The sequence below is a fragment of the Parambassis ranga genome, chromosome 2 (genome assembly GCF_900634625.1).
Source record: "Parambassis ranga chromosome 2, fParRan2.1, whole genome shotgun sequence".
In the NCBI taxonomy this organism is placed as follows: domain Eukaryota; kingdom Metazoa; phylum Chordata; class Actinopteri; family Ambassidae; genus Parambassis; species Parambassis ranga.
Window position 1 is genome coordinate 42710870 of NC_041023.1, and position 26625 is coordinate 42737494.

General features: G+C 44.7%; 2 protein-coding genes across 2 annotated transcripts; both read left to right on the forward strand.

Annotated features, from left to right (window-relative positions):
- The first annotated feature begins 204 nt into the window (after positions 1–204).
- Positions 205–5054, forward strand: lig4 (ligase IV, DNA, ATP-dependent). The gene is made up of 3 exons (XM_028400554.1): positions 205–309; positions 825–2895; positions 2976–5054. Exons 2-3 carry the CDS (start codon positions 833–835, stop codon positions 3634–3636), a joined length of 2724 nt encoding a protein of 907 aa, XP_028256355.1. The 5' UTR covers positions 205–309; positions 825–832; the 3' UTR covers positions 3637–5054.
- A 1088-nt stretch (positions 5055–6142) lies between these two features.
- On the forward strand, positions 6143–22724 carry nalf1a (NALCN channel auxiliary factor 1a). The gene is made up of 3 exons (XM_028398176.1): positions 6143–7320; positions 19020–19191; positions 20152–22724. Exons 1-3 carry the CDS (start codon positions 6634–6636, stop codon positions 20448–20450), a joined length of 1158 nt encoding a protein of 385 aa, XP_028253977.1. The 5' UTR covers positions 6143–6633; the 3' UTR covers positions 20451–22724.
- Positions 22725–26625: the final 3901 nt, after the last annotated feature.

A 26625-nucleotide genomic window follows, 5' to 3' on the forward strand; every position in this document is an offset into this window, starting at 1 on the left:
TAAAAAGTGTATATACAGCAACAAAACAGTAAGTATAAAGCACAATGTATGTTGATAAAATAAATTACACTCACAATAACATATTACAGATTATATACCGAATATAATGAGATAAAAGCGCGACGTAAAAAAATCAACATAGTGTGGGAACGAAGGTTTCCGCTCTTGTTTCTGGGGGAACATTTTACCCGCCGTTCACTACATAGAATTTGAGGAAGTGTGGGAGTGTCAACATGTAACTAACAGAGGGACAAGTTTGTCCATTTTATGCCTTTTATTGACTGGATTTTACAGGATTGTTTAAACACGGTAACAAATAAATCTTTTATTTATATTAGATAATCGCTGAATGAGTTGTTTCTGTCTTTCAGACGGAGTTTAAGTTAGAGATATTGTAGCGGTGTTTGCTAACTGTTAATTTATTATTAACGATGTGTCTTTTGTGCACAGAATTTAAGACTAAGCTGTCATTGTAGGTAAATGACGTAACATATATGGAGAGACATGTCCAGGCAAGCACCCGATGTCCTATGACCCAATGGCAGATGCTTTTATTTTGAAAAAAGAGTTAACTCTTTAAATACGTATGGTTTATATAGCTAGACATTTTAGACTTAATGAACAATATTGTGAACCAAATACCACATTTTTCAGACAGTTCGTCCTACAAGTTAGATTAAACTAAATGAGACATGTTGAAGTTGACCTGTAATTTGGATAAATCACTATATTTTCCGTTCTGATTTTGTCTAAATGTAACATTTGTTCTGTGAATTTTAACCCCAAAAAAGTGTAAACTGTTGATTTCTGTCTTGTGGATTCAGATTTTATCATGGAGGGAACTTCCAAAAGCAATGCTGCAGGTCAGCCTTCCGTTGCTTCTCAGGTTCCTTTCCTGCACTTGTGTTCTACTTTGGAGAAAATCCAGAAGTCTAAGCTACGTCCAGAAAAATCCAAGATCCTGGGAGATTTTATTGAGTCATGGCGCAAATTTCATTCTGCCCTCCACAAAGACGAGCCCAAAACCACAGACTCCTTCTATCCCGCCATGCGCCTCATCGTTCCACCTTTTGAGAGGGAGAGAATGGCGTATGGCATCAAAGAGAGCATGCTAGCTAAACTCTACATTGATGTGTTAGGCCTTCCAAAGAATGGCCCAGAGGCCAATAAGCTGCTAAACTACCGTGCTCCAACCACATCCCAGGGAGAAGCAGGAGACTTTGCTGGTATGGCGTACTTTGTGCTGAAGAAACGATGCAACGATCAGGGAAAACTCAGCATCAAAGAGGTCAATGACTTTCTGGACTCAGTGGCCATCAACAACGCCAGCAAGCAGAAGGATCTGGTAAAGAAGAGTCTGCTGCACCTCATCACCCAGAGCTGTGCGCTCGAACAGAAGTGGCTCATCAGGATGATTCTGAAGGACATGAAGCTTGGAATCAGCAAAGAGACAGTTCTCCAAGTTTTCCACCCGGACGCCGCTGAGCTCTACAATGTCAACACAGACTTAAACAAGGTGTGCCAACAGCTTCACAACCCAGCAGTGTCCCTCAGTGATGTCTCCATTGGTCTTTTCTCTGCTTTCAAGCCCATGCTGGCAGCTGTGGCGAACATCCGCAACGTGGAGAAACAGATGGGAAACAGCCCCTTTTACATCGAGACCAAACTGGACGGAGAGCGCATTCAGCTGCACAAAGATGGAGATGTGTATAAATACTTCAGCCGGAATGCTTTTGAATACACGCAGCAATTTGGAGGATCACCGCTGGAGGGGTCGCTGACACCACACATCCACAATGTCTTTAAAAGCCATGTTGTGAACTGTATCCTCGATGGCGAGATGATGGCGTACAACCCGACTGCAGAGACCTTCATGCAGAAAGGGAGCAAGTTTGACATCAAGAGGCTGATGGAGGACTCTGAGTTACAAACATGCTTCTGTGTGTTTGATGTGCTGTTAGTCAACGGACAGAAGTTTGGGAAGGAAACCCTGAAGAGACGCTATGAGACGCTTCAGACTGTGTTCACCCCGGTTAAAGGGAGGATTCATGTGGTGCCAAAAAAGGATGCCAGAACCATGCAGGATGTGGTGAGTGCTCTCAACGATGCTATCGACAACAGAGAGGAGGGCATCATGGTGAAGGATCCTTTATCCATCTACAAACCTGACAAGCGGGGGGAAGGCTGGCTGAAGATAAAGCCGGAATATGTGGATGGTCTGATGGACGAGCTCGACCTGCTAATTGTTGGCGGCTACTGGGGGAAAGGGAGGCGAGGTGGTATGATGTCACATTTCTTATGCGCTGTTGCTGAAGCTCCAAAGCCTGGTGAGAAGCCCTCAGTTTTCCACACACTCTGCCGCATCGGCTCTGGCTACACCATGAAAGAACTGTACGATCTTGGTTTAAAGCTCGCCAAACACTGGAAGGTCTACAGGAAGAATGACCCGCCGGCCTCCATCCTGTGTGGAACAGAGAAACCCGAAGTCTACATCGAGCCCTGTAACTCTGTCATCATTCAGGTTAAAGCTGCTGAGATAGTCAGCAGTGACATGTACAAAACCAACTGCACCCTTCGCTTTCCCAGGATTGAGAAGATCCGCGATGACAAGGAGTGGCATCAGTGCATGACGCTGGCCGAGCTGGATCAGTTCCGCAGCAAGGCGTCAGGTAAACTCGCCTCACGTCACCTTCGCATCGACAACGAAGAGCCACAGAAGAAGAAGCGCAAGCTTCCTGCTAAACCCAAGAAGGTGGTTGGGATCATCGACCACTTTAAGCCACAGGACCTCTCCGGGGTTGCCAAGGAGACGGATATGTTTGAGGATGTTGAGTTCTGCATCCTGAACGGCACGGAGGATAACCCCAAGTCAGAGCTGGAAAAGGGCGTTGCCAGGTAACGTGACATATTGCTGTGTAAGCAGAAATTAGCATCCTAACAGAAATGACTGACTGATGATGTAATTTTGATTTAAGGTGTGGAGGCATTGTGGTGCAGAATCCAGGACCGGACACCTACTGTGTGATTGCCGGCGTGGAGAACATGCGTGTGAAGAACCTGATTTCATCCAACAAGCACGATGTGGTGTGGGCCGCCTGGCTGTTGGAGTGCCTGGACCAGAAGAAAGTGGTTCCATGGCAACCGCGCCACATGATCCACATGTCGCCCTCCACCAGAGAGCACTTTGCAAAGGAGTACGACAGCTACGGCGACAGCTACTTTGTGGACACAGATGAGCAGCAGCTGCGGGAGGTGTTCGGCCGGATCGGCAGCACGGCTGCTGTGAACGTGGGGCAGGTGGAGGAGCGGTACGGTTGGGGCGACCTTCCCACCAGCATGTTCAGACCCTTTATGATTTACATGGACAGCTTTGCTGACATCAGCGACCCTGACAGCGCCCTGCCTGCCACATGTCTGTCCATCAGAGCGCTGGAGTTTCGCTACCACGGTGGGACAGTGGTGCAGAAACTGGAGGAGGGGGTTTCACATGTAATCATTGCTGAGGAGACGAGACTTCTGGATCTGAAGACTCTGCGGCGCTGCTTTAGGAAGAAGTTTAAGATTGTTAGAGACTCGTGGGTGACTGACTCCATCTCAGCAGGCCACCTGATGAATGACGTGGACTACTTGGTTTGATGGATGCAGGATTTAAGTTAAAATCCTCTTTTAGCTTTTTAGCATTTTAATTAATTCCCAATTCGATTAGTAGTTTAATAAAAGTAGGAAACTAAAAGCTTCTCGGGGTTTTCACACAGTGCTGTGGTTTAAGTGAGTGATTAAGGATTCTTTATATTAGTTTTAAATGAACGAGCTGCTGTAAAAGTGAGAAACTGATGATTAGTTTTTCAATTCTCAAAGTTAAGACTGACTTTTTATTCTTTGCTTCTCAGTTATCGAAACTTCATTTAAAATAAATAAATAAATAAAAAAGATTTTAATGTATGACTGCAATCAATATCAATATGCGCTGGACTGGAGGGCTTTATTGAGGAAAAACTAAAACATTAAACGGGCAGAAAATCCTTCAGTAATACTAAAGCCTACATGTCCCATAATGCAGCTGTATACTTAAAGTGTACTGTGTACTTGTAAAGAACAAAAAGAGAACACGTCTCCCTCTGACTGTTTGCTGTGGTCTTCGCCACACCTCTGCAGCGTGTGCTTCAGCTGGATGTGGGACGCCGCGGGGGGTCCGTTAAAACCGGTTCAGCTCAAGGCCCCATGACAAAGATGTTGCCGTGTTTTCCTATCTTCAAAAATGTCAGCGGTGTGTCTGGGGACTCATTGTTATGTTCTAACCTTCATTACCATGGTCTCTGGGGTGCAGGTAGACGCCTGTGGGCTTTGTTAGGTGTAAATGCCGCATGAATACATTTTCAAAGTGGAAGTGATGAGGTACCTGTCCTCACCATACACTGTGAGTGGTGCGTTTTACTTTTTGTCAGAGTGTTGTTAAACAAATTCATTAAAACTCCAGATTTGAGTGAAAAGCAGCAGTGTGAGGGAATAATGATCCTCATTACTGGTTAAATATGATGAGGCTCACTGAGCACTCTGTAACCCGTCGCCCACTCTGGACTATTTCCAGGTGATGCAGACTGAGCATATGAGTGACAGGTTTTAATTAGAGGTCCTCAACTAGTGCTTATTCCTGCCTGGCATCGCTGGTAGTCCTGAAGAGCTCAACTGCTGCTCCTCTGAACGGAGTGCTGGAGCAGATTATCAGTTCTGAGGATCTGCAGATGACAACAACAGACTAGCATTGCAGAAACAACATTTCCTAATGGGATAAATGTTTAATTGGCTATTGGAAGGCTGGTAGTGGCCGAGCACGCTGGACACAAGCAGAAACAAATGGTTTGGAAGCAGTAGTTGGACAACCAGCGGCTGCTGCGTGCACTCAGCTGAAATAAATGAGCTCCTGAGGAAACAAACACTGGGCTGCAGGGGAGGTTTGTCTGCAGCAATTAGCACACAGGGACTCAGTGAAGATATCCTGTTAAAAACAATAGCCACGGCTCAGAAATAAATATACACTGCTTAGACTACAGAACAGGGAGTGTTCTGATTAAAACAAGTGAGTTTTTCTGTAATAAAGATGTTTTTTAATGACACTGTCTTATTTTCCTTTAAATTAAATTAGGATTTAAATGCCATGTCTGTGACTAAATATTAACAGCTTCATATAGCAATCAGTACAGATGTCAAGTAATTTTGTTGATCATGATAAGAGTTGGATTATCGTCTATTGATAGGTTAAACTGTGTTGGTATGATTGTCCTATAAATAGGATGTGGGCTTTCTTTTGATGAGAGCGTCTTGCTAGATGCTAAAACCAGGTGAGTGCCAACCTGTGTGTTGTCAAGTCAACCATCTTATAGTCTAATCTGCTGGTGGAACAATACAAAATAAAACAGCTCTTACACTGATTCTTCTGTTTATTATCTGTTAAAACACCTGCCTAGTTTTTATGTTTCCCTTCATTCATGTTCTTGTGAATCTACGCAGTCAGAAGTGTGTTTATTTTTAATTAAATGAACTTGAGTGCAAACACAAACTTTAATTTTGAAGTGAAAATTCCAGCATCTCTGTTAAAACGTTGGCTCAGCCTCTCTGACTTGACGCGCCCTTCCACCGAGGGATGCGGTGACTGCGGTGCGCGCGCATAACGTCAGAGGCGGAGACGTTTTGTCGAGCTCGCGAGATTACGTACCACTAAACCGGAAGGTATGTGATAGGACGTACAAAAATAAACATCCAACAACAAAACAACAAGGTCGTGGTGTGTGCTATTCTGGTACACTGATATAAAAAAAATATGTTCGTTCAGATTTGTAGGAAATAATCATGTAAATACATCTGTAAGCTAATAGCTAGTTTGCTATTGAACGTCTAAATACATGTACAATGCTAATCAAATGCTAAAGAAGCACAATTCCCTTTTACATTCCTGCTTAAGTGTAATGTTATTTTAATAAATATATAAAATAATCTTTGCTTAAACTACGAAGAATCAGTAATAATGAGATATAAACAAACACGAAACCAGGTCTCCTGCTTTATTTTGAAAGTGTGAACCGGAAATACCGCCGGTTACAGTCGTTGTCTTGACGCAGCTTCCTGCAAACACACACCGTCTCTCGGCGAACATGGCGGCAACTTGACAACGGCAGCGAGATGAAGACGGCGAGGGCTTGAAAAAGAAAAGAGGTCTGTTACAGGCTGAAGGCCTATCCGCCGACACAAAGGCAGACAGCTTCGCCATGTTGGAAGGGGATAGCGCCCTTGTCCCTGCACGACCGAGGCCGGCGAAAACGTAAACGCGTCGGTGAGTGTTTCTAAAAACGGAGTCGAGGCTACGCAGAGGAGCGGAGCGGCGCGGCGGCGAGCTCAGGGCGGACGGCAGGACAGCGGCTTCACCGGTCAGCCATGGAGGATGCGGCCCGTGGTCGCCAGCGTCTGATTTCCCATCCGGTCCACGCTCATTTTAATGGGAATTACCGCTGATCGCAAAGGCAAGCCGGGACAACCCACCACCCGACACCCGAGGGGAGGAAAACGCGAAGCGGACCCGACGTCAATGACTGTTGCGGCAGAGGAGCCCCCACGGTGGAGTCGGCCGGTTCCCAAAATATGACCAGGGGTGCTGGGACGTGTTGGCAGCAAGAAGATGACGACGGCTTCCAAATCTGGCTAGAGCCCCCCCGCGACAACCAAAAGCCATTCACCGACTCAGAGAGGGCGCAGAGATGGCGACTGTCCTTGGCATCCCTCTTGTTCTTAACCATCCTCCTCTCTGATCACCTGTGGTTCTGCGCCGAGGCCAAACTGACCCGGACCCGGGACAAGTTCGCATCCTCCCACCTCCTCTCACCCCAGAACCACTCAGCACACAGCAGCCTCAGAGGAAACCCAGATGCTATTTTTATAGGAAACTCTACCAAACATTTGTGGCGGCTTGAAACTTGCCACCAGGATAGTTTATCTAAAGACCTCTTTACTTTCGCAGATGCCGAACATTTGTGCAGGGGCCTTTCCGACAAAGAGGGTACGCGGCCTGTAAATATGAGCGATTTGTACCTTTCCTTTTGTAACTCCTACTCTCTGCTGGATTTGTTCTACGGGTCGACAAGTCCGGACAATTTGAACTGCAGCCTCGACGTGCTCAGCGATGGCGACAAGACCAGGTGCATCCTGTGCGTCCAGGCGTACCAGCGATACGACCAGCACGCCCAGGAGAAATACGAGGAATTTGAGCTCCTGACTCAGAAATATGAGCCGGGGGCTTATTCAGTGAGGACGTGCATGGAGCAGTGCAAGGTAGGCTGCAGGGGGGAGGGAAGAGGTGGAGGGGGTTGAGGGTGGAGGGTTGGAGGGGGGGGTTTGATGTGGTGGCCATCTGTTGATTTAGGCCCGGATAGATGCCAGTTTTGGTCCTCCTCCTCCTCCTGTCGCCATGGAGACGGATGACAGATTCAAGGAGACTCCCGGCTCCGGGCCTCATGTTCATTCATCTCCTCATTGTGTTTAGGCCCCATGCTAATGTGCAGATGGAGGCCCTGCTAGTGTGTTCTCCCTCCATCTCCTCCTTCTCTGTTCTTTGACATTGAAGGCCGCCTCAGCTCATAATCCGCCATCGATAACTCAGATAAGGCGGCCAGAATTGCCCCAGTGTTTTACAGCCCTGCCTTTATAACATTTTAATGAGCAGGAAGGAGGCTGATGGCTTATGCAAACAACTCTGGGAGCCCTGCGCGCGTCCCGTGTGCTGTCGCAGTCCACCAGGTGTTCATCATGGCCGCCCCACTCCATATCGAGAGCGTTTCATTAAAGTCAAGAGGTGGTTTCCCTGCCTAATGTGCCGGAAGTCTTTTTCCGCTTCAGCTTGTGTTTGCTTATTACCAGACCTGCACGTAGGCCTCGGTCTGACTAGGCCCGGGCTCGCTGTTTGATTTCCACCCACTGTTTACCGACTCATGACAGAGCACGGCGGGTCAGGGGGGAGAGGCGTTCAGCACCGCGGACAGCTCCGCGCTGCGCCCACAGGGAGCTGTCCGCGGTGCTGAATGGCGCTCCCAGGCTCCATTCACAAGCCCTGGCCAATCCCAGATGGCCTCCATTCACCCAACCAGTGGCAGTGAGACACAAGCACAGGCGTCAAAAACGTCAATCTAATCAGGCCATCTGCCTGCTTATACAAACGGATTTGCACAAGTTATAAACCTGTAAGGTGCCTTGATCAGCCTTCAGCTTATTTCACATGGTTGTATGTACAGACAGCACACAGCTGTAACACTTAACACAATCACTGTAGCCATTTTTTTTTTTACAAAAACATGTTAAACATTTGCTGTGTTTCTTGATTGTCTTTGTGTTTTGGACTCATTTTGACTTTTTTTGCAAACACACCACCTGGTCTCACAGTGGAGGGACTCTGCTGACATCTTCTCTTTTCCTTTGTGTTTAATCCACTGCTGCTCCAAGGCCTATTCTCCACCTCACCTTTTGGCATTTTGGAGGGAAAACAGTCATTCAGTCAAGCTGCTAATTTCTTTAACAATGACCCCTCTCTTCCTAATTACAGGTTTCCTGTAGCTCTGTATATGTTACAGAGAACAGCATGACTAACACAATGTCAAGCTTTTGTTGAGTTAATGGCTACCTGCAGCAGCACAAGTGGTTGCTCACACATATGTATATGTAATGTCTGTAAATACACTAAGAATACAGAGCGTGCTGAGCCAAGGAAGTGAAAATATGAACCACACACAGTGTGTCGTTTCGGGTTAACAGTGGAGGTGTTTGCCACGGGACCCTCTCTGACATTTGCAGTGATGATATTTGACATGGAGAGTCGCGTTTGTTGTGCACCCGCAACGTCTCCGGTGGTCCGCAGGTGGTGCTTTGATTCCCGTAGCCTGAGGTGAAACATCACACAGCGGACACGGCCAGTGTTCCGTTCCTCACAATGGGATCCTCCATCATCTGGCTCTGTGAAAACCCACCATTCATGTTGACAGCTTCCCAACATTCAAAACGGGGCTGACACTAACGCTGACTGTGAGAGCAGCAGGTTTTTTTTTATCCCCACTGTGAACCAAAATGTCTGACCCACTTGTAGTTTCACAGGAAACAATGGGGCTTCTCAGAAAGCAGGACAACAAAAGCCAGGACTCACAGAACCCTACAAAACTTTACTATCAGAGGCCAATAAACTGTAATGTTCAATGCAAACAAAGCAATTAGGTGCATAGACTCATCTTCTTCCCATTTTAAAGAAGCTGGTAAATACATGGACCTGTGTGTGACCCTTCTGAGTTGTTTGTACCTACATGTGGCATGGATAGCTCACAAGGAGAGAGACCTCTCTGTTTAGAGGCTGGATGGAGGTGAAAAAGAGTGTGTTAGGACAGAAAATAAGTGTAACTCTCGGCATATGATGGGACAAGTCAAGGTCGTAGCATCGGGAGGTCTTTACTGTGATGTTTACTTTAATAGCCAAAAACGTTACAACAACTCAGTCAGCTGCACCCAAAAAATGTTAAAGATTTTATTCAATTAAATTGATCACCCCCACCTTCACTTCATGATCACCACACAGAAGCCTCAGCAGTGTACAGGAATAATGACTTGACAGCGCAGGTGTCTACACCCTCGTTCCTCTCTGGTAATTTTACTCATTTGTGATTTTGAAAGAGCTCTCAGCACCTGCGTGGCTAAGTCATCACATCATCTGTGCAGCTCAACAACTCTCATCTACTCCCTTCACTTTTTCACCCTGTATGTATCACTAATTTGACATAAAAATCCGTCTCCTTCCACCACCAGCACCACCCTTTAAGTTCACTTGAAAGTCTAATCCTAGCCAGTGTTGTTTGCGAATGGAAAGGAGGACAGCATTCACAGCATCCTCCCTCTTTAGATCCTTGTCAACTGCACACATCTGCATTGATCTGAGCTCTTATTTAAGCCTGAGGGACGGGTGGCAGCGATACCAAGAGGTTGATCCCTATTGATTTGTGCTTCATGTTAACTCCTCCTTCATTTGATAGCAGGCAGCTCCTCCGACCCAAATAGGGCAGCAGGCGGCTGAGCACATTGAAGACGTCATGTTACTATATGAAGGTGTTAGCATCACTGTCCATACCTTTGCTATGGACAGCAGTGCACATGTGTAACAACAAAGATGGAGAATTCTAAACACGGGTGGAGCTCTGTGAAGTGACTTCAGCTTTCTGACATTTCCTCGTGTCAGCCTCATGTTTAGTCTGCTAACATGTTAGCCGCATACCTTTAAAAGGATGTTTGTGTCGTGGGCCATTTTGTGAATCAGTTTAGAAGCAGGAAGGAGACTGAAATGTACCAGCATGCACCAGTGTGGTGGTGTAATTTCTGATTGGATGTATTCTTTGTGTTGCAGCGATTCTGTGTGTGTGATTATGAGGGCTCATGCAGATGAAGTGGCTCACATACGGGTGCTGCTGCAGTTTTGATTTGCTCTCTCGCTCATCCCTCAGTACCTCTTACTTGACAACAGATACATTCCCAAATCTGTCCCTTCTGTTACGTCCCATGCTTTATCTTAGCTGTGCTTTTGTTATTATTAGCCCGAGTGTCTCTGGCAGACTGTTGCACTGCATTGCATTGTCTGCCGGTCTAGGTTGCATGAGAGCAGATCGGCTCGTGTGTGATTTCCGCCTTCCTATAGCGGTTGTGAATGCTGACCTTGGAGAGGGTTTTGTCCCTTCAAGATGCCTGGCCCACTCCACGACAGCCCCTTTTATGAATGGGCAGGTCCCTGAGCAGAATGCTAATGAGGGAGAGAGAGGCTAGCTGCTGCTGCTGCAGTGCACGGCAGCGCTTCCATATTGTTTTAACTGTGAAGTGCTGTCCGGGGAGCAGATCAAATCTCAGGGCTGGAGGAGGGGAGAGGGAACCGGGCCAGGCAGAAGGGGTCACCGTGGGTTACCCAATTAATAGGCCTCATTTAACCTCTGTGGCATTTCAATTATAGATGACACATGCAGTCATTTCTCTGTCATACTGTAAAGTTGTCAATCAAGGTTAATAGTAATCAGAGCAAGATTGTGGTGGAGGCTTTTTTTATTTCTGCTTTAACTCACAGTTGCTGCAACACCGGCTAGGTAATGAGCCATTAGATTTTTACACAGCCCCAGTTTGTTTTAGGGGTCACAGAGGTAACTATGGGCTTCTTTAAAGCGTAATTACCCAGCCATGTTTGGAAAAACCCGGAAGATCATGTGTGTGTACTGAAGACTGCAGACCTCACTTCTGTGCAGCTACAGGATCCTGTATTTCTTAATGATATACTGTCCCAAAGAGAACAGTGACAGATGCATCATAATGACACAGTGTTCCAGAAGTTCTCCCTGGAGAAGAGCTGCATTTTGTTTCCAAGCTGTTTCCTGTTTAGGCACTAATGAAACAACCAAAATGTAATTATAGTAAAAACCTTCATTAGTTTGGCTTCTTAATTGTGAGGAAATGAAGATGTTTCCAGCAATGTGAAACACATGAAGGCTCACACCAATGCATTTTGGTCCTGTATCTGTATGGATCACACACCCATGTGGCCTATATCACAGTGTTTAACTAATGCAGAGAATGGTGCAGGGTGGGGGTGTTTGTGTCCTTGCTCGCAGTCTGTCTGTAGCAGGTGGTGTCAGATATGAAAACTGATGACTGTGCGCTGCCTTCAGATGATCACATCTAAATTCCCACCACTTGCCACTAATGGGGTTATCTTACTTTCCCTTCCTTTCCCAGTGAGGTACCTGCTGTCTGCATGTGCTCCTGGTCTGCATGTGTATACAGTACAGCATAGCGGACTGGGTAAAAGGTTACCTTTGAGTCGCTGCTAAGCTGCGAGTGACCCATTAGGATGATTGAGGATGATGTTAAATGAATTGTCAGCCGCTGGACGTGAGGTCCAACCTTCTACACTTACACTTACTTCCAAAAACATGATGTATGCTGCTGTCTAATACAGTAAGCTGTTTTAAAGTGTGACAGAGAGAGCGTGTAAAACATATCTGCAATTTTGTGTTTGAGAAAACAAGCTGCTGTGGCGATGTTACATCACTTTCCTTTTCTTCTCTGAAATGTGACCAATATAACCAGCAACAGAGACGACTGAGGGAGACACAGGATGATAATAAATGATAACAGACCTCCATGTTGACGACCCCCCCCCCCCAAATCATCTAACTTGTCCTCTGATTTTTTCACATAGAGTAATTGAGCGATCCATTGAGTGATCTGAGATTCATTTAGCATGAGTTGGGGGAAACTATTATCAAAACCACCTGCTGCACCCACAGTCCCTCCTCCAAATGATAACCTCATCTAATCCAACGATTGCCCAACTGAGTTGAGAGCTGCTTTGCTGCAGTTTGAGGAGCTGTGTCGCTTTTTTCGCTGACACCCTCTCTGCACAGCTCTTCAGCTGCTCTGTGGGAACAATGGCTGTTAAATGGGGATGCTGGCTTTATCTCATTTCTGATAGATGCTCTCTCACTCTCAACAGCAACCATGATATGTCCCAGAGATATTAGTGAATATATTTCACACAGTGGTTGAGTTCTCAAGGCCGCGATGTTGACTGCAGAGATGGCAGTGGGGGGGGTGGTGGTGTATCAGTGCAGGAGCTGGTGTCAGGCTCCTGGTGTGGGCGGAGTGTGAGGCCTCTTGCCTGTTTAACTCCATTTTAGTATAGTTCAGAACGGTGCTAACTAGAACAGTATTTTGAAGCTAGGAGTAACATGGATTAACATACTTTATCTAGCAAAAGTAGCAAGATTTCCTGTAGTCTGAGTTGGACTTTGTGCACTTGTGCTAATGAGAATATATTAGTGAACATTAGCATGCTGCATCCTGACTGTAAGGAGGACTGTGCCTTTAGCTCAGCACCACACAGTGCCTTGGTACAGTCTTTGTATAAAGTTGTGGTAATAGCTGTTAGCAAATGTTATTACTGCCAATGATTGTTATTTACAGTATTTGCCTTGAAAAGTGATCATAATTCACCACGTTGTTTCATCCCAGCCTGTAGGAAGCAGTGTGTGCTGACTGTGTACGGTTCTGTTTGCTGTATCAGGAGCCCCAGTCCAGCTTGTTTGGGTTCCTGTGTGTTAAAGCAACAGGGTCCCCACTCAGCATGTGTGGTGGTTTAGTCAATATTATGACCCGGGCTTTAGGTCGAGACTCCTGCAGTCAGCAGGCCTCAAATCAATAGAGAAAGCAGAGACACGCTGACCTATTCAGCAGCCTCAAAGCACCACACAGTGGCTTGGTGCAGTCTTTTCTAATAAAGTTGTAGTAAGAGCAGTTAGCAGAAAGCATTCCTGTGGCAAAATTCAGAGTTGCTAGCGCACCTTTAAACATAGAGGTTTTGTTGTCATATTGACCAGCTGCTGACGTTATTAAGGTGACTGTTCAAACTGACAGTGGTACATAAGGATGACATAAGGATGACAACCACAAATCTATAATAATAATAGATAAATCTATATGCTGATTGTTTGCCCTCTCAGGCTGGCCATTCCTCTCGCTCCCTCTCTCTAATTACTGCAAGCACTCGGCTGGTAATGATTGTCATTTACTGTGTTTATCTTGAAATTTCCTGTGGGAATTGTTAAAAGTAGTAGCGGTGTGAAAGGACGGCTTAATCTACTAAAGAAACAAGAACAAAAAAAAACAAAAAAAATTAGGTTTATGGTTAACCTAAAAATTAGGTTTCTGTCCACAGCAGATCACAGAATCTTTACATCTGCTGAATGCCAACCGTTAGCAGATGCATTGCTGCGCCTGCATGCTAAACCAGGCTGAAAACAAATCCCACCATGCACATTCACAACCATGTTTTTCTCAGAAATAATCTATAAAACACGGTTCAGGGAAATGGATGCCATATTTGACTCCATATCCAGACAGATGGATCCAATCGCATGGAGGAGCTGACACAGAAGGCTGGGATAAAGAAAACTCTCACAGATCATGTCAGTCAAACCCTATCCTCTGACGTCCCATAATGCCTTTGTGCTCTGCAGGGCGTTTCCTGTTAAAAGGTTCAAGGTTTCTGGAAGACCTGTCAATACGATTGATGGATCATTAAATAACGCCTCTGTTGGCTGTTTACATCTTCTTTCAGCATTCACACTGTCACAACACCTGTCCTGAGCTCAGCCCCTCGGTCACCCTGTTTATTTCCCAGAGAGCACTCATCGCTGCAAACATGAACACTGAACACTGAAATTGCAAACCATCTAATTTGAAGGGACTGTCATTTTCCAGAAGCACACATGCAGCGCCTGGATACGTTACATCACTGGGGAATGGGATGTAATCAGCACGGACATCAGTGCTTGAAGACAGACAGTCACACGTTTTGGCCCGTCCTGCTGGATTATCAGAGGGTTGTGACCTCTGAGTGCATAAAAGCGCTGTCAGCAGTCATTTTGTCAGGACTGATTGTGTTGCTTTTATCTCGTGTGTGTGATGTTGATTTCTTTGACTTTAAAACAAAGTGACACTTAGCCCAGATATTTTGCACACTCAGAACATTACAGTGCTAAAAAAGAAGAAGAAACATGTCTGAAAATAGTGCAGGTAGTGTGAGAGTTGCTTCCTGTTCCACCGCAGCAGTGATTTGTGTGAGTGGTAATGATCTGTGTCATTCAGCTTCTAACTGGGATCTCACTCTGCAGCTGACTCATGTGCTTTTTATAGCCGTCTCTCTGTCATTCCACTTTATAGCCGCCGTGTGTGAGTGTGCGACAATGCCGTCCTGCTGGGAAGAAAACGGAGTGTTGATACTTCACAGCATGTTGAGTTAAAGTTTTTACATACCCGCCAGCTGAAGCCATCATGAGTACAGTTCGTTTGGCGTTTGATTCGTGAGGTGGGGCTCAGGAGCTCACTCCTGTTTGCACAAATCAGCGTTTTATTGCTTCTGTTTAATAAATACACACCTCTAAAAACATCAGGAGCTCCCTGCACAAAATGAGACCTTTTAGGACCTCAGGGACAAATAGTCTATTTCTTTACATCTATTTGCGGCTGCCTACATATGTTTGACAAAATTAGCTTAGCACAAAGAAAAGAAACTCAACAAAACAGCCAGCCTTGTCCCAAATTGTAACTTAATAATAAATAATGTTACTATCCAACACTGTAAATACCTAAATGCTTAGGGATAATATCTTGTATTAGTATATTTAAGCCATTATAAGTTTACAGTGTAGCACACCCAGCTGTGCTACAGTTGTTTAAATGACAGCCTGTGTGCCACAGTGGCTGTGATATTCATGCTGATGCCGTAAGTGAATATCGAGCTAACACTTATACGTGTCTCTGTGGCTCAGTGGTTCCTCCCGCCTGCAGACACACTCTCCCACAGCCTTCTCTGTGGTGGATGACAGGCGTGTGAATGGGAGTGGTGAGGGAAAGCCCTCCACTCGGCTTCACCCGAGTGGAGGATGTGCTGGTTTGCATGTCAAATTTGCAGGAGCTGTCAACGGACGGCTGCTTCCTGTGAGCAGCGGCTGGATGCTGGTGGAATGACCAAGTCTGACCTGTTTTAACAACAAAGAAGTCCCAGTGTGTGTGTGTGTGTGTGTGTGTGTGTGTTTTCCATCTGAGCTGAGCTGTGGATCCCCCTTAAGCCAGGCAGGGATACATTCTTTGTAGTATCAAACGAGGGTCATCTCATTACATCACAAATGCGACTTCTCTTTCTCTGCAGAAGCTAAGTAACCAGAGCTCAGCCACCACAGCTCCCTAGCTGCTGCTTCCACATCACAACACTGTGACCACACACACACACACACACACACACACACACACACAAACACACACACACACACACACACACTCCCTGTGGAGACACACTTGCTCCACTGTTTGATTTGAGTGTTTTTCGCCCTCAGATTGATTGATGCTACATGACAGCCCCCCACCCACAAACCCCCGAAGGCCCTGGATGCACTTTTTTTCTCCCAACCTTCCAATTATGTTGTGAATGTGCCGAACAGAAACACCGACTCACCTGAGGTTACAGGAGTCGAAGTTCACTGCAGGGTTCCCACTCTTTCCGAAAAGATTGTGACTAAGGACCTCCTGTTTATGAAACATGCAGTTTAGCACTTTAAAGTGAGCTGAAGTTAATATTACCCATGTTTTTTTTACTAGCATTAGCTGTGAATACAATAACCCTGCAGATTCTGTTATGTGTGTATTTAGATGTAAAGGCCAACTATTGGCTTTTTTGAGCTTGTTGATGCAGACATTCAGATTTTATCTGATCTTTAAACATGACTTTGGGATTCTTTTAGCAAAGGCTACAAAATGTGATCCAAAAATATCCAGAATTTCCAGCAAACCCCACTTTTGGGATTGCTAAAGGTTAGCTTAGCCTTGTAGTTTACAATCAAATGCTGGTGTTTTAACATGCTTGTGTAGCACAATGGGAATATGTATGTTACAGAAAATGAGAAGTATGACTTCTGTCTGTGTTAGCACTTAATGTTTGTGATGTTATTTTTACTCTTCCAAAGATCTGAAGATGTGTTACTGCCATCATTTTACATAGAGGTGTGTGTGTGTAAACGGCCGGGCTGGAGCTGAAATCAGCTTCAGGGATGAAAGAGGAAGCTTTTGCCAGCTGGGTGTCTGCGTCTCTGGCCTTCAGTACATTGTTTGAAGCAGACTGAGCTGCATGGCGACGGAGGCTTTTTGAGTGCCAGGTTCCCATTCACACTGATCACACATTAGACTGATCAAATCAGACTCCAGGCCTGCTTCCTGACTAACTCAATTTGCTCTTGTACGCTTCCCTTTTCACGCTGAGCACACGCACGCACACACACACACACACACACACACACCTGGATGCACATGTGCACACAAACAGAAATCCGTCAGAGTGGGGCAGTACCCATTGAGCTCTAATGAAAAGCAGAAAAAGCCGTTACCTTGGCAACTGCCAGCACACATCTTCAGGAGGACCCAGATTTCCTGTCTCACTGCGAGTGTATTGTTTTGGTTCTCTTTTGATAGCCGCGGCATCCCTAGACGGATTATCTCACTGCTGCTAGAATTTATGCAAAATCATCGTAAATTACGCAGCAGACATTCGCACAGACAAGAGGCCGCCACACTGAAACGACTCTCATCCACAGATTTAACACCTCACACTCCTAAAAGGCAAACATAATCATTGATCTGATTTTATCGTGGCCTTGAGCCTGTCGCTGCTCCGCACATTCAGCTGCTAAGCCCTCCTATGGCACAAACACAAGAGTTGTAGTTGTAGTGGTTTGAGTACGCAAACATGAGGTCATACGTGTCTGGAGCACACACTTGATTTTACAAAGCAGGCTGTTTTCCTGGTTATCATTCTCATCACCATAATCAGATTATTATAATTATTATAATTGCCCATGCAGCGTTTGTTATCTTTGTATGTTGGCATAAACAGGAAACAAATCAGACCCCCACACTCACCTCTGAGCCACATGCTCCTGTGTGTGTGTTAGGATGCTACACATGCTACGCGCTAAAATGAATGTAAAACCTACAGTATGCCTCCTGGTTTCACTATGTCTGACGTCTAAATAAAAACACTTCTGACGATCACAAAAGGTGCTAAATATCTGGCTTTCTTAATTATATACCTACATGGTGATTATGAAATAGGCTTTGCTGCACCAATCAGAGCACACTCTTCCCCTTAAAATCTGCCCATTGATTTGCTTGTGTTAAACATTTCCTCACCCTCCCTTCCTGTAATTACCTGACTGGTGCTTAGTTTGTTTTGTGTTTGATTCATGGTGTGGAAGTGACTGTTGTACCTCATTGCTTGAATGTGTCAGGCAGTCAAATCACTCTCTCCTAGAGCCTTTCATCACTTAATAGTGGCACATTTGCTCCATTATTTACCAGACGGAGCATTTCTTTGGCTTCTGCAAGACAGTAATTGACCTGCAGGTACAGCAGACACAGTGGGCTGATGGAAGGTATGCAGCAAAGCAAATTGCTGGTGTTGACAATAGCATAACCTTGTGTAGGTCGTACATAATGAGGCATCACTGCACACATGACTAGCTGCTGGTAAATAACCCAGAAAAGCTTATCTATTAAAGCATTTAGTCTAGTTCCCATAAGGAGCTCAGTGGTCACCATTTTGGTTGCTGTATGATGATGATGATGTTTGATGATGAATTTCTCACCTCACAGGTGCCCCAATTCAAACATAAACAAAAAACATGGCTGACCAGGCTATTGCCAGAAGAACCCGTAACATGTATACACAATACTAAAGCACTGTATACAGTGCAATGCACATGGTAGAAATGAGCAGCTACACTAGACTGTGGTGAAAAGTTGTTCTTTTGCCTTTGATTGAATAAAAGCTGCTAAATATTAGCCAGCTAGCATAGCCACAGTATTGTGTCTGTCTGTGCTCCCTGCTGTCTAAACGTGAAGACGTAGGTAAGAATAGATCCAGACTTTGATTTGCCCTTGGTTCATTTTGTTTTGCAAAGCTTTCCAAGCCTCAGGCTTTGGCTATTGCATGTCACCATCTGTCTCCTTATGCACATAAGTCTGCAAATTTTGTATTACACCCTGCCTCACAGTCAACTACAGCAAATATAACTTGGAAGAGGATGCAGGCTTAAATCTGATGAGCTTATTTGGTGCCATTTGGTTTTGAATTGCACAGGCATTACTCAGCCAAACACCAGAGCAGAGAGAAAAACACTGCTGTGGACTGTCATGACAGTAAATCACTTTTAGTAGCGGTTCTGTTTGGAGGCTAGCTTTGGCTAATGTCTCCGAAAGCTTTCATTAATACATGCATCTATTTTGGCTACTTTGTATCTGATGCTTAGTGTATCCAGAGACAGGCCTTAGTCCCTAAAGAACCAAATAACGTCCACCAGTCCTCCAGTGGAACCTGCATCTACTTATGCCGTTTTCTCTCCTCCCTTCCTCCTCAGATGGCGTATAAGCCCTGGCTGTGCGCTCAGTATTTCCCCACCACCCAGCAGTGCTGTCAGAGGAGGGTACCGTGCCACCAGTACTGCCTGGAGGTCCAGCAGAGCTGTCCGTTCATCCTGCCCGACAACGACGACCTGATCCACGGTGGCAGCCCCAGCTTCATCTGCACAGGTTAATACCCCCTCACTGACACTTCCTGTGCACAGCATGTGTCTCCTGCCCCGATGTATTTTTGTCTTTATTTGTTATTGTATCAATTCATCCAGAATGTGTGTTCCTGTTCCAGGGAAAACAATCAGGTGTTTCTGAAGGCTTTCTGATGACATCTAGTGGCATCTTTGAGCACTGCAGAATACACAAGGACATTGTAACAGAGCACTGATGAATTGAATTTGTCCTGTCTCTCTGTATTTACTTCAGGTTATTCAATAATAATCACCAGTCTGAGAGGAGCAGACACCAGAACACAAGTTATCTGGACATGACTGAATATTTGTGACCTTTTTAACTCTACACTCGACACTCCATGAGTCTGCTTAGAAATAATAGATAAGTGATGCTTCTTTAAAGTTGCAGAATGTGCCTGAGAATCATCAGGTTCTTGAGGTTTCTTCAATATAATAAGAATCCATTTGTACAGAACATTAAAGAGGAGAATTATTTTAGTGTCACTGGTACAAGAATACCTACAGGGGAGTCAGGCAGGTGCTATTCAAACCCAGAGAAGAGGTCTAATCCACCAGATAAACCCACCCTCCATCTGCTCTCATCCTCCATCACATCCATCCTTCTGCTTTCGTTCAGCCAGGACTCACAGTGAGCAGTGACAGTTGTTGTTTTTTATGTCAGGCCTCTGTGTGGTTGTGGAGTTTAATTTGGGTCAAGCAAAGGGTCACCATGTCTGTTGACTCCATGAGGTCACTGGGGTCACTGAGGTCTGGGTGTTGTGATAGATGATTGATTTTTTTTTTACCCAGATTTAAACAGGATTCATAATCTGAAGGTTGATTCAGATGTTTTTGTCCTCTACAGGAATAAAAAATAAACCTGGATTTTATTTATGAAATGTATTTTTAGCAGTATACAACGAGGAAAAGTCAGCATCTTCATCTGGTGTAATCTTCTCCGCAGGGCTCTTGGGAGATCATCCATCAGGCGGCGAGGCGGAGTGCTGTGATGTCCGATGGGACTCCAAAATGGACAACCCTTCAGGCGGCACACTAAAAAGGACTGCTTCTTCCTGCCAGCCAGAGGCGGCCTCGGTCACCTCCGCCGCCACCCCGAGACTGTGCAGCGGGCGGCTGAAGATTTGCCTGCTGGCCCTCGTCCTCCTACACACTGTCATCATCATTTCAGCCTCCCATAATTCTACGTTGGTGGGCGTGGCTGCCATTTTCTCACCAGAGGAGAGTGCTTCTAATGAGGAGTGAACTCCGAGGCTGTGGCCCTCGCAGGAGGATTTTTGGCTTTTACAGTGTCATGGCTGCCAGGGACACATCTGGTGAGACGTGCTGGAAATGCCTCTACAATCAGCCGCCTGATGAACCATCAACCACAGGAAGTGGGAGGGTTTTAACTGGAGCTAAGGGTGCTGGGATTGGACACTGACCAAACCAAGATGTTTGAGAACCACCCCCCTAAAAGAACTGACCTCTTGCCACTTGAAACCTGCTCATTGTTTCTATTTCATCCAAATGTTTTCTAGCATACTGCCCCCCCCTTCCCGTCCTCCTCCCCCCCCCCCCCCCCCCTCCGTTTTCAGGTGTGTGTGTGTGTGTGTGTGTGGCATGTCAGAGGAGAAACGGACATTGATGAGTTGTGCGCTCTCACTCATCTTTACCTTTAGATTCTTTGCTGCACTTTTTTTCAGGTGCCAGAATGTTTTGACATATCAGCTGTGTTCCACCTTCTAGCCGCCATCACCTTAGAGACGTCTCCTTTACTCCCCTGTATGTGATGTTGCTCCAGGGCCTGCCAGGACCAGCGTATACCCATCACTCATGTCGGGTCTTGTTTCTCTGAAAACAGTGTGTGTTGTTCTTCTGTATTCTGATGTTCAGCTTGTGTTTTTTGTCACACCGGACCTTTTTTTTTTTTAACCCCTTACGACAGTACATGCCTACACATTTTTGGACCTTAAGTGCTCTGAGACTGGCTTGCTGGAGTGAAAAAGGTAGTGACGGTTCACAAATGCAGGGTGTTGCACATCACTACTGGACAGGAAGTAGTGTTATGTGGTTTCTAAAGTGTTCAGTTTACCTCATGCGTTGGCGGTGTTGCAGACAAGCGGCAGCGCGGTGGCTCATCTGAATGTCACACCGAGCGTTTAGACTTGTATCTGAGACTACAGGGACACTAGAGGACAGAGAAATGAAGCCAAAACACCGGGGGCCTCATATATCAATCATGTGTAGCAAGAACATAAGAGAGAGCATCTTTACTGAAAGATCTCCATGTTTACCTGAGAGAAAACTTTCCTAGAATTATTGTTGGTCTGAAAAAGTGCAAGAACCCCTTGTTCAGGTTCCTGAAGTTCTTGATAAATGAGGCCCCTCGGATCATTGAGTGCCTCTTTGCTGCATAAACCCACTGAGGCCCGTACTGGCAGAATAGGAGAACAGCTGGGGTTAGTGTCCTGCTATGTGACATCATCACTGCTGATGGCGTGGCTTTTCGGTATCAGCAGTCGGTGCAAGTGAACAGCCAGCTGATCAATCAAACAATCAATCAATCACACCGTTGACTCTTAAATCACCCTTAGGCGAGCTGATCAACTGCTATCTTTCACAGACTAGCAAAGGGCTGTGTTAGTGTCAGCGTACGAGGAGTGTGAGGAGTTTTCAAGGGCTGATCCATCCCATTTTGTTCTGTGTCCTGTTTCTTTTTCCTCTTTTGCATGGCTGCTGCTAGTAAAGTGACACACAGGGATTAGAAAGAGTTCTAACTGCCCTTTTAGCCAGAGACTGGACAGATAGAGGAGACTTATCCAAAGCTAACACTTGACACCGTGAGCAACTGGTGGTGACGTACCAAAAAAAAATGAAAGCGGAGGATGATAAATCTCTGTCCTCCTGTGATCAGCTAACGACAGACTGAAGTTTTGACTTTGCCTCCAAATTGGCTTCCTCATTTACAGCCTGACCTTACCTCGCCTCGGTGACCATCAATTTGCTCTTCACTGACACATCAGCGTGTCACATCCATGTTTGCCTCTAGTTTTTCAAGATCCAGTGCATAGACCCCCACCCTTGTCAGCTCCTTGTGTTCCACTCCCCTTTTTCTTGATATTATCGTGTGATGTGTTTTTTTTTGTTTTTATTTATCACCTTGAACTCTGTTAAAGAGAACTACATTCCCTTGAAGACAGCATCGGATGTAATAGGCCCCACACTTTGTGCTCCGTCCCCTTGAATTCTAGCTGTTCATGATCTGAGTCCTGTGGATCTATGCAGATGAACCCACCCCAGACTTACCCACCTGCATTCCCACAACCACTCACACGAAAAAAAAAACCCTGAACCCCCATCCTGTCCTTTCTGTTGTAAATATGTCCTGAGGATGTGGGATCCCAAAATGCCCCCCTCCTGCCTTCCCTGACCTCCTCATCCCCCCCTCCCACTGTTGGAATCTCACTGTGTTTTCTGTTCGCCTCCTTGGTTTTTGTCTGTTTTTTGAGATTTTTGCCGCATTTTTTTGTTGTCTAAAGCAGTGGTGTGAGTTGATGAGTAGGACTAAGTTGGATGTTAAAAAGATGATGAGGTCTTAAGAAAAATATATAAAAAATGAAGCTTGAATTGAGAAAAGGGTTTAAATATAGAGAAAAAATTATGATACCGTTGTCATATTGTCATACTAGAGATGCTTTAGTTTGCTAATTTACTTTCTTTTTTTTCTACAAAAGACTTGGATGAAATTATTTATAAAATGCGTCCCACGTCATGATCTTTTTTGGACGTAAAACAAATACATTTATTAACATTTTGTTCAAAAGAAAATAAATATAAATTATGTTAAACATTACTGGTGTTGGTGTTTTATTCCACGTCTTTACTGAAATGTATTTGTTAAAATAATTAAATAAACTTGATAGTAAAATATATTTTTTAACTTTAATGTTCGTCACTGAATTTTCAGCCAATCACATCGAGCCTATGTTATTAGCTTGTAAGCGCAATACCTGCTATATAGGCTAGCTCATATGTCTGTGGGCTAGCTAGTGTTAGCTAGAGCTACAGAAACAGCGTTGCGGTAGCAGTTTATTAGAAAGTTGCTTAAAACAATTTAGAAATTGCCCAAAGGTCACCAAAGAAGCTGATGGAAACAACATATATGACGTAATGCCTCAGACATGCACGTATTTTGTTGAAGATAGCTTCTGACTTTAGCATGCTAACAAGCTAACCGTGGACCATAACATATGCTACGACAGCGCTTCTTTTTGCCAGACGTCACGCCAGGCAGAAGTGCAGCTCTGTGCGGTAAGATTCACACACTTTATAATAACCACTACTTAGAATTTGTCCTTCTTAACAAAACTTTAAAAAGAAGTGACCAAGTCAGGTTAGACACTAGGTACTTTTAAGCACTGTCAGTTCACCTTTCTTCAGCTAAGTGTTGGCAAATTAGGGAAGTACAGTCATAATGATTGCCATAAAAATATGTCTATAGAAATATTATGCCATTACAAAATAAATGAGACTTTGCACATATGCACTGTTGAAATACAGGCTTCATTGATAAAAACACTTGCAGGTAATAACAGTCCCATTTCTCATATTGACCAGCAGGGGGCAGCATAGCATCAATGCTGAACTTAACCTACTGTATTTATTCCGTTTTATTCCACAGGATGGCTCAGATTTCACCACGGGAGGTTTTTCTTTTTCTGAGCGTACAACATAAAAAACACAATTCTGCTTTCAGGCATAATAAAAACAAGCTAAAGATTCAGTCAGGTTAATGGTTTGACTCAGTTTTACATTGAATACAAAAGGGAGAGATGCTTTTGTTTCCTTCTGCTTCTGCTTAGGCAGAAGGGGGCGTCATAAGACTTGATTTAGATCCAAGACTGTGCTGTCATGCCTGCACTAGTTCCTCCACAGCTTTATATGCATACTGAATTTGAATTTATAGGTGGTCTGGTGTAAATATATTGTACTCATAAAAAAAACAAAGGCACACTAAAACGTGTGCTTTTGGAAGAATCTCATACACAGAAAGGTGTTAATACCAATGAAAAAAAGCATAATTGTAGGGGCTGTCTGCATTATACTCACTCAATGTACAAAAACCTGCTCTCCTCACAGCAGGTCTGGCTGTTTTAGTGGTTTGACATCAATTTCCTCTGCGTTCCTTCACCATTTCATGCAGTCTGCCACAGCAGGGCTTGCACAATTCCCGTTCTTTTCTCTCTAAACCACATATCAACTGACCTGACATTTCCCCTTCTCATGGGGTCTTTGTCATAGCCCAGGCTGGAAGACATTTATACAGGAGTACTGGGGAAAAGAGGAGACACTTCTTGAACTCTGAGGTCTTGTTATACTAAGAACTGAAGGATTGTGTCTTCCTTTTATATAAACAAGATAAGTGTAGACAGATAATGCTTACCGGTATATGTTTTTATAAAGCTGTCCTCCACCAACACTAAAGAGCACCGTCTGTATTCTTGTGGTCACATGCTCCAAATGAATCGGAAATGCCAGCCTCCCTCCCACAGCTTGTCCTCTTGCTGCCCACTCTTATTTTCAGTCGCAGTTTATTTATTGAACAAACTGGCATCAGTGACGGCACACAATCCACCATCCACCCGATACCCAAGGAGGTTATATGCATCAGAAACCCTACTGCTGCAGCAGCAAGTTGGCGAGGTGACCAGAAAAACAATCTCCTGGCAGGCTGCATTTGTTGCCACTGTAGCCCGGGGGAGAACAGCTGGGGTTACTGCACTACATGCCTCTCAGAAGCTAGGCATTTTGACATCAGAGAGAATGAGAATACTGTGTTTACACCATCCTTTTTGTCTGAGGGAAGCGTAGAAACAAGGTGCGACACACACAACACCGCTCGAGTCCAGTGACTCTGCACTCTTATGTTGTGCCCGGCGGACACGCGTGTCACTTCCCATTTGTCTTGTGTGCTCTGTTGAACAAGCTTCAGGAGCCATTGTGTTTTCAGTCTGCAACAGCTCCTGCATCTTGAGGAACCCATTAAATTTTAACCATGTCATATGAGTTCCTTCATGTGTGTTTGAAAAATTGTTGTCGATGCTCACAATGAGAAACAATGTGGCAGGCATTTTTTGGCCTCTTGGTGGCACCACTGAAATATTATTATTTTTATAGGGTGTTTAATCTTTTATAAGTGCCACAGTGTGTGACATTTTTAATTGCACAGCTGAAGATAAAAACACCGGTGGCTCTAAATATCCTGAAGGAAGGACAGAAATCATCTCTCTTCTTGTTTTCTGTGTGTGAGAATCTGCACAAAGTCACAATTACCAGCTGGCTTGTGAGATGCTCAATCTAGCCGATATAAGTTCTTGTAAATCTCCTCCTGGAGCTGCTTTACACGTTTTGCCTCTGTCTGTGAATCATTCATAAACTGAGCACTGTATAGCTCCTCTATAAGGGACAGAAGCATCTTTCTTTCAGTGCACACTTATTTTTCTGCCTGTTGTACTGTAATCATTCTATTTTCCTCCTTTGTAAACATCTTAGGGGTCAACATGGGTTGCCTTAGAGACAACATCCTCGCAAGAGTGAGGGATACCAACACAGAAAATACAGCTGTGGATGAAGTGATGAAGCCATTTTCCCTTTATGTTTAATTAAATCTGATATTATTGTCATGTTTTCAGATTCAGCCTCAACATTAGGAAGCAGAATCACAATCAAGACGCACAGCATGACGCAACATAAAGGTCAGTCACATGGAGACGAGCTGGTCTTTATTTAGTGCAATGATTTTTCAATGATAGAGGTACACTTTTAGTTTAAATTGAAGGTTTATTGGGAATATTACTGGCTGCAGTGTCCGGAGAGACGCAAGAAGCATAAGTGCCACACTTTTTACCATCCTCAATCATACCTAGCACCCCCCTTGCTGAATGGAGGAGCTGCTGTAAGTCTTATTAGGGTAAATTTTCCTGCAAGTCGGTTGTCACATGATTTATTCCCTGTAGCAGTGTCTGCTGATTTTGACATTTGACTTTAAGAAATGATGCAAGCATTAAGAACCAGAAATAGGACCTGAAATTGCAGGTAATCACACCAATCAAAAGCTAACAAGTTGGCTGTATTATTCTCAGATAATTCCGGCCATTATAATCATGCAGGTCCTCCAACAAAGCAGGACAAATATATATATAAATACAAATGTCTCTAAAATAGCTCAGGAAAAATGTGTTAAAAATTTGCAGACATGCTTGAAATATGTGATTGCAGTGTGATGACAGCACAATACCTGCATTTCAAAATCAATGTGCTTCTCCCACACTGAGACTGTGTGTCGCTGACAGTCTGATTACGCAAATAGGACGGAGAAATGAGCGGGTGCGAACACCTAAAATCCCCACAGAGCACCCACACGCATCGAGTATAATCA

Excerpts from the sequence above, each read along its gene's own strand:
- lig4 (XM_028400554.1), top strand. The coding sequence starts at position 833 with ATGGAGGGAACTTCCAAAAGCAATGCTGCAGGTCAGCCTTCCGTTGCT. Across the intron at positions 2,896-2,975 it reads CTGGAAAAGGGCGTTGCCAG|GTGTGGAGGCATTGTGGTGC; the intron begins GTAACGTGACAT and ends TTTTGATTTAAG.
- nalf1a (XM_028398176.1), top strand. The coding sequence starts at position 6,634 with ATGACCAGGGGTGCTGGGACGTGTTGGCAGCAAGAAGATGACGACGGC. Across the intron at positions 7,321-19,019 it reads CGTGCATGGAGCAGTGCAAG|ATGGCGTATAAGCCCTGGCT; the intron begins GTAGGCTGCAGG and ends CTTCCTCCTCAG. Across the intron at positions 19,192-20,151 it reads CCCCAGCTTCATCTGCACAG|GGCTCTTGGGAGATCATCCA; the intron begins GTTAATACCCCC and ends TCTTCTCCGCAG.